General features: G+C 47.0%; 1 protein-coding gene across 2 annotated transcripts; it reads left to right on the top strand.

Moving 5' to 3' along the window:
* Positions 1 to 1,378: 1,378 nt before the first annotated feature.
* On the top strand, positions 1,379 to 8,159 carry LOC139534867 (heat shock transcription factor, Y-linked-like). 2 transcript variants are annotated; one of them, XM_071334358.1, is made up of 3 exons: positions 1,379 to 1,474; positions 4,227 to 6,518; positions 6,826 to 8,159. In XM_071334358.1, exons 2-3 carry the CDS (start codon positions 6,018 to 6,020, stop codon positions 8,101 to 8,103), a joined length of 1,779 nt encoding a protein of 592 aa, XP_071190459.1. In that variant the 5' UTR covers positions 1,379 to 1,474; positions 4,227 to 6,017; the 3' UTR covers positions 8,104 to 8,159. The 2 variants fall into 2 exon arrangements, with proteins under 2 accessions (XP_071190459.1, XP_071190460.1); XM_071334359.1 differs by lacking the exon at positions 1,379 to 1,474 and having other exon boundaries at positions 3,545 to 6,518.
* The last annotated feature ends 272 nt before the right edge of the window (positions 8,160 to 8,431 follow it).

The raw sequence follows: 8,431 nt of genomic DNA, 5'->3' as shown, positions 1-8,431 counted from the left end.
TTTATGTCTCTCACTCTTTATGTCTTTATCTCTCTCTTTTTATCTCTCAAACCATATGCCTAAACACACTGCCTCTACACTCCCCCTCTCTCTTTCTACCTCTCACACACACAATTTCTCCTTCCCTTCTCCCGCCTTCCTTTTTATAATATCCCCAGCTCTACCCTCCTTTTCTCCCTGCCAGTTTCCCTCTCTCTATATACTGTACCTCTATACTTCTCTTTGACTCTCTCTAGTCTCTCTGCTCTTGTCCATCCTACTCTCATCCAGGGTTGGGTAAGTTACTTTCTAAATGTAATCCTTTACAGTTACTAGTTACCAGTCCAAAATTGTAATCGGTAACGCAACTTTTGGATTAGCCAAACTCAGTAAGGTAACCAGATTACTTTTGGATTACTTTCCCCTTAAGAGGCATTAGAAGAAGACAACAAAAATCCATCAAACTAATTTGGTGTGTCATCATAGTGATCTCTGACTTCTCGTCAGAATCACTCACGTGGAACAAACTTAAACGTGCACTTTTTTTCAATGCTGAATTGAATGTAATTGAAAGGTGTCATGATGTATATTTTGACACAAATGTTAACGTGAATTTAAAAGTAGTAGTAACAAAACCGATTACAGTTTTTTTTTTTGTAATAAGATTACATGTAACTGATTACATGTAAGAATTTACTCCCCAACTGTCACGTTCTGACCTTAGTTCCTTTGTTTTGTCTTTTGTTTTAGTATGGTCAGGGTGTGAGTTGGGTGGGTTGTCTATGTTGATTTTTCTATGATTTTCTGTGTTTGGCCTGATATGGTTCTCAATCAGAGGCAGCTGTCAATCGTTGTCCCTGATTGGGAACCATATTTAGGTAGCCTGTTTTCTGTTGGGTTTTGTAGGTGGTTATTTTCAGTCTTTGTGAGTCTGCACCAGACAGAACTGTTTCGGTTGTTTCTTTGTTGTTTTGTTATTCAGTGTTCAGTTTTGATTATTATTAAATATCATGAACACTTACCACGCTGCACCTTGGTCCTCACCTTCTTCCACCGACGACAGCCGTTACACCAACCTTGCTCTCACCACACAAAGCCTCTCTTTAACAGCTCTCTCTCTCTCCCTCCCTCACTTCCAGAGTCAAATGGTGCCAGGCACACACACATTCTTCTTTTAACACACTTCATTATCTGTTGAAAGAAGAAAGACCTCTTTCTTTCTCTCCTACCCTTCCTCTCTCTCTCTGTCTCATTCTCTCCTTCTTCTTAATCTCTATCTGCCCCTGTCTCTCTTTCATACTCTCCCTCCCTTTCTCTCTATCACTCTGCCTCTCCCTCCTTTCTCTAACCACACACACTCCTCCCCTGTCTGCCCTCTAAAAATCAATATTACAGACACTGCTTGTTATCACCCAAATGAGATACAGCAGACAGAGCAACATGGTCTCAGAGCATTTCGTATTATTCTGTATGTAAATCTGAGATCACTCGTATGGTATGTATTAATTTGTGGATGTCCATCATCCATTTCATATCAGTATTCATATCAGTAAATTGCCGTTCATACAATATGTTACCAATTTGAAAAACGTACAATATCTTACGTATTCCAATTTGTTGTGGCTAACATTAGCTAGGGGTGGCTAGGTGGCTAATGCTAATGTTAGCTAGCTGGCTAACATTACGGTTAGGGTTAGGAAGTAGGTTAAAGGGTTCAGGTTAGGGTTAGCTAACATGCTAAGTAGTTGCAAAGTAGCTAAAAAGTAGTAAGTAGTCGCTAAGTAGCTAATTAGCTAAAATGCGCGAACCACCCTACTTTCGTTTTGGCCTTAAGTAACCTTCTGTCTTATTTAACCGTACCAAACTTAACATATCATATTCATTTGAGTGTCCCGAATTTACGTTTACTATGTCAAGTCTAGTCTATGAGACCAGTATGGACAGAGACAGAGCTTACAAGATGGCCACACACTTAATGTGCTTGGTGTGGCTCCTCCACGTCTCTCTTTTGTCCTGTGGGACCACCCACACACACAGATACACACAGTTATTGATCTGTCTGGAAAAACGTTGTCCTTTGTCCTGTTCTTTTAGAGAGAGGGAAAGAGAGAGAGAGAGAGAGAGAGGTTGTGGTTAAGCACTTTACCCTCAGACTACAAGGCTCTGTTTGTGTACCTGTGGCTTTCAACATTAGCTCATCTCCAGACTCAGACCTGTTTGTGTGTATGTGTGTGTGTTTGTGAAGCCCTATATAATGACTTGAATTTATATAACATTTTTGACAAGAGCCCTATTGTTCCTGGTTAAAGGTAGTGCACTATATAGCGAATAGGGTGCCATTTGGGACGCACACCTAAACTCACACAACATAAACACTTATACAAGTAGCTGTTGTAATGTAATAATGTGTGTGTTTGTGTGTGTGTGTGTGTTTTAATGGTATGATTCTACTGCCCCCTGTTGGCAAACAAAGTGCAGTCTAAAAAAAAGCTGGCTGAACGAATACAAGCATAGTACTTTTAAACAGGGTCAATAGGGCTCTGGTTGAAAGCAGTGTACACACAGGGAATGGAATAGAGAGATGCAGCCATAATATTGCAGCTGGTAGATGCAGTATAATGTGAACAGAATATGGACAAAGAGAGAAACAGCCACATATAATGCAGGGTATCTTAATTTATGAATCTAGATGTGCCTATGTATCTTTGTGAGAGTATATACGGGATGGGCGATGAAGGTGGTAGCGTCCCTGGCCTAGTTTCCCCTCTTCGGGCCGGCGGTGGAGATTGTGGGCTGCAGCCCCCTGGATGTAGCCGCACTTAGCGCAGGGCTGAAGTGGAGTGAGGACGAGAGCGAAGGGGGAGGCAGAGGAGGGAAAGGAAGGTATGTCGGCTCTTTTGTGTTGCTGTGCTGAGAGGGCCATCATAGACTTTCTGTAGAGCGGCTTGAAGTGAGACATCCAGGGGGAGGCCATCGATAGCCAGAGCTGCGTCCGGGAATCCTCACTAAACGTGGGCAGAGACCGGACGACAGGCCCACCCCCCCCCCCCCATGGTGGAAGCGATGGTGGTGATGGTGGTAGGCTTGGACTTAAACAGACAGCTTGTGTGAAGTCATGGTGCTGGCATCCATCATAGAGGCCACTCCAGTCTCACTAGCCTGGCTACGGTCACCCAAGCCTGGGGAGAGGGCGTTGTTCGCTGGGGTATCTCCACTGGATCCATTGGCTCAGTAGGTGGTGGTGGTGGATGGGAGAGAGGGGGGTAGAGGCCGAGGCCCACTTCGGAGCATCGTAGCTGGATAGTCCGTAGCTGGTCCAGGGGGTTGTGGTGGTGCTTCTGATGGCTGGTACAGACAGCTCATTGTACTTCACTGCAACACGACGCGTTACCAGTGAGAGAAGCTCAACGCGGACCCGCTGGAAGTAACGATTGAGGAAGTAGACAAGCTAGAATAGGGGGAGAGAGAAGGGAGAGAAGGTCTGTACCGAAAGAGAGACAATAAAAGACATTGCGAAAGAAGGATGGGGGGGGGACACACTCAGTATTACGATCTCACAAAGCACAGAAGTTATTTGCTAAGGATGATCAGAATTTATGTGGCACCCAATCACCTTTATAGTACTTACATTTCGACTGGCCTGGTCAAAAGTAGTGTACTATATTGGGTATAGGGTGCCATTTGGGACATACTGATTCATTTGATTATTAGGGTATTGTTTTTAACATTCCATTACACTGTAGCTAAACATGAAATCAACAACCCACTGGGCACAGACGTCAATTCAACGTCTATTTCACGTTGGTGCGCGGTGGGAATCTTCTTTTCCACAAATAAAAATGTGTGCGTATGAATGACCTTGCTTACGCGCTGAGCGCCGTCCGACGCAGGGCTTACTGGGCCGCTCGCGGCGTGGGTCTCGATCACCACGTTCCCCACAATCACAGGAACCGTACGTCTTACCGAACCGCACATCTTACCGAAATCATACAGGCTAAGCTGTCGGTAGATACTGCGCATTCTCTTGTTGATAAACAGCTGTGGGGGAGCCATCTCCAGAATCTCCTTAAAGAACATCTCCTCGTCGACGGCAACATACCTATAATGTTATGTTATGTAAGTTTGACTTGAAATTCAGGTTTTTGCTGGCACTTGTATATACAATGAATTTTCTCTCCTTTCTCTTTATCTCTCCATCCATCCCTCTCTCTTTTTCTCTCCCTCACCTCCCGCTCTGATTTCATCAGCATCCAGAGTCTCCCCGATCGGCCTGGTGGGTTGCAGTGGCCGGTTCTGTCCCTGAAAGGAACTTGTATCCATTACATTTGTTTGACAGGGACCATGTACAACTCAAACATGGCTAAATCTTTCAAAAATATGTTATGCATTGTAGGCCTACTTTAGCCAAGGCTGCGCCCCAAATGCCAACACATTATCGTCAAAAAGTACTGAACTGAGTTTGCAAAACATTAGGAACACATGCTCTTTCCATGACATAGACTGACCAGGTGAATCCAGGTGAAAGCTATGATCCCTTATTGTCACTTGTTAAATCCACTTCAATCGGTGTAGATGAAGGGGAGGAGACAGATTAAAGAAGGATTTTTAAGCCTTGAGAGCATTGACACATGGATTGTGTATGTTTGCCATTCAGAGGGGGAATGGGCAAGACAAAAGACTTAAGCGCCACTGAACGGGGTATGGTAGTAGGTGCCAGGCACACCGGTTTGAGTGTGTCAAGAACTGTAATGCGGCTGGGTTTTTCACGCTCAACATTTTCCCGCCTGTATCAAGAATGGTCCACCACCCAAAGGACATCCAGCCAACTTGACACAACTGCGGGAAGCATTGGAGTCAACATGGGCCAGCATCCCTGTGGAACGCTTTTGACACTTTGTAGAGTCCATACCCTGACGAATTGAGTCTGTTCTGAGGGCAAATGGGGGGGGGGGTGCAACTCAATAATAGGAAGGTGTTAACGAAATATCTTATATATCCAGTCCCCAGGCAGGTGAACAATAAAATCATTCAGCATACAGACAGCAAATAAACACAACATATTCTCTCACATTTCCCTGGTCCAGACGAAGCCTCTTGGCAGCCTTGGTAACCAGGGTGAGCGTGAGGATCGCGTCTGCCCGCTCTTTGAAGCATGGACGCTCCGCGGAGAAGTTCTCGTCCCCGACTCCTCTACAGGGGACGCGGAGGCAGACACTGGGGGAGACCGCGTCGACACCAGTCCTGACGGGAGCTCAGGGGATGAGCGTGGGGAGAGGTTATTATACCGGTATGGGTTCGGTATATTCGCGCTGATCTCCTGCTCGCCATCTTCTAGTTGTATGTATGACGGCACGGTAGTGGGAAAAATCCGTTACTCTTTGCAAGTTTTTGTCTGTGCGCCTTGCAGGTTGGTAAAGAATGATTGATGGAAGGAATTCAGTTGAAAGCGGCATACTTCATACATATTAAAAACGTCACAATGCGAACTTTTTAGTAACCAATGCCAACACACAAACACAAAACATTTAGCACGAGTCACAGTGAGACGCGAGCCATACGTAAAAGTAAAACCATAGACGCCAAAGAACTCCGAAGCCATTCTGACGATAAATACTGGTCCAACAATATTTTTTGGGTGTTTTTTCTTTATTGTGGTAGGACAGGAGTTTCGTTCTGTTTCTTTGAATCAACCATTCAATAAACCGTCTCAAATGAAAGCATGCACAATAGTGAGAGCTATGTCCACTTACATTGGTTATTTTAAAGAGCGCTGAGGGAACCACTCGGATGTCAACGATTGATATTCTGAGTGGAGACTAATCATAATTTTTTCGAGCCTTGACTGTTGTTTGGATTGTTTGCGCGCGCGAATTCACCTTGGCTTAATGCGCATTATGATGTCACCTCGTTGCCATTGAGCTTCTATGACGTCCATAAACAAGTGCTACATTTAAAATTAATGACGACAGAAATCGTGTTTTCTGTTATTGACAAGTACCTGTGAAGCAATATAAACTTTTCGGCTTGCTTGCAAAAATATGGCCACTAATAATTTAGCGGAACAATCGCAACAGCTAAATAGTGACAGCAGGAGTGCATCCCCGAGAGTGTTAGGCATAGACCTAACGGTTCACAAACGACACAACAGTACGCGGTTACGAGATGTTGAAGCTGAGACTTCCGCGACTGGCACTGACGTGGATCTTAGCTCCCTTCTGGAGGAAAACGCTCGACAGATGCTCAAATATCGGAAGAGGCCTCGCCTTGACCACGAGAAAGCAGCGAAACTGAGCAATTCCTTCTTCAATCAAGATTTCCCCACGAGGTTGTGGAAAATAGTGGATTCGGACCTGTTCAAGTCGGCCACATGGGACAAGAATGGCATTTACATGCTTCTCGACGAGGAGCGGTTCACCAAGGAGGTGTTGCAGCGAACAGGATTCCGACCTACTCTCCCATGTGTCACCATGGCAGGATTCGACCAACAACTGATCCTCTACGGTTTTCAAAAGCTCTCCTCAGCTACCCCCACCTCAAAGGTATGGCCTAATTGATCAAACACATTAAGTGGCCTAAATCTATTGGCAGTGCATTACCAATGTGGTTACATGTTTTTGTCACAAATGGCACTCTGTTTATTCCATTTATGGTTCCTTCTCTCCCCTTATGGGCCCAGGTCAAAAGTAGTGCACTACATAGGGGATATGGTGTCATTTGGGACACAGAGCCTACCTACACTATCATCATATAGGCTATTTACGACTCATAATCATAACTCACTGTCACAATCTCTAGGATTTACAAATAGGCCCTATCTCATCTCAATGCCTGTCTTATGTTTTCCAGTTGTCCATGTACTACCATCACAGCTTCAGACAGCACCAGGAGAACCTACTGAAGAAGATCAAGGTACCGGTGGTTGCAGAGGTGGAAGCGGTGGAGGAGGATGATGTGGAGATAGTCATGGTCATCCCTGGTCCTCCCCGTCAGCCCGACCCTCCTGTTACTCCCATTACCCCTCCCGTTACCAGTAAAGCTGAGACCCGGGACGGCCAGGCCGAGAAGGACGAGAAGAAGGAGCAGCTCTCGCTAGCTGCCAAGGACCTGGTTGCCAAGATCAGCTCGGCGGTTAACCAGAGGAAGACCGTTCTGCTGGTCACACCCTCCTCCTCCCACACCCCATCCACACCCACCCCGGCTCCAGCCTCCTCCCCAGCCCCGTCCTTCACCTTGTCCTACCCCACCCCAGCCCCGTCCTGCTCCTACTCCAACCCATCCACCCCTGCACAGGCCCTAACCCCCTATTACACCTACTCCACCCCGGCTCCCACCACAGCCCCAGCCTCCTCCCCAAACCCACCAACGGCCTCTGTGGCTGGGGCATCTTCGCAGACCTCCAGGCCTACCACCACCCATGAGGGACACAGCGGTAGTAGTCGAAGCATCACTCCCATAGCCCATGGTTGGGTGAGGCTCAACCCCAACCCTTTCGACAGGGCACCAGGACCAGCTGGACCAGCCCCAGGTCCCCCTGTGGCCACCCCCGATGCCTGCCCCTACCACCTAGCCCACTCTTTGGTCTTCACACCCTCTGTCAACCACCAGCTTTGTATAGCCAAGGCCCAGTTCGAAGAGGCAAATGAGGTCCAGGTACACCAAGCCCACCAGTCACAAGCCCAGGCCCTAAATGTCCACCTGGCACAAGCTCAGGCCCATCAGGCTCAAGCCCAGCAGGTCCAAGCTCAGGCCCTAAATGCCCACCAGGCCCAAGCCCATCAGGCCCAATCCCAACAGGTTCAAGCCCAGGCCCTGTATGCCCAGATGGCTCAGGCCCAGATGGCATGGATGCAAGCAGCGATGTATAACCCCTGGGTCCTCCAGGCCATGCAAATGCAGATGGCAGCCTATATGTCCCCCCCACCACACTACCTGCACCGGCCAGCAGGGGGGTTCTCAACCACTCACCACATAAACCCAGTCTTCCCCAGTGGGAGCAGTAGCCCTGCAAGAGCAGGGTCAGAGTCGTGCCGCTACTCCCCTGATCTGTCTTTCTCCCCGCCCAATCCCCGAACCCCACTATCCCTCCATTCCTTGATCCATCCATCGAAGCCAAACCTTGAGTAGGCCAATGAGCCCCCTCTTCCCCCACATCCCTGAAATACTTTTAGACAAAACCTTTAATGTAGATTATTAATAAACTATTTTGCAGTTCTTATTTGTTTGGTTGGTGTTTTTTTGTGGGGGGGGGGGGGGGGGGAAGAAGTAAAAAAGATTATCCTATTTTATTCAGAGTAAAGCCCAATGTGGTCTCAAGAGTGTTGCCTATTTTGCCAGGTAGTTAGTGAGACAAAAACCAGGCCCGGTGAGAAAGCCCCACTCCTCCACCTTGTTTTTATGGTGAGAATAGAGAGATCGATTCTAAAATTCTCTCCAAAAGTGGGTAAAGTACTCT

This window comes from Salvelinus alpinus, chromosome 11 (assembly GCF_045679555.1).
Source record: "Salvelinus alpinus chromosome 11, SLU_Salpinus.1, whole genome shotgun sequence".
Classification (NCBI taxonomy): Eukaryota; Metazoa; Chordata; class Actinopteri; order Salmoniformes; family Salmonidae; genus Salvelinus; species Salvelinus alpinus.
This window is presented reverse-complemented; position numbering and strand designations above follow the sequence as displayed.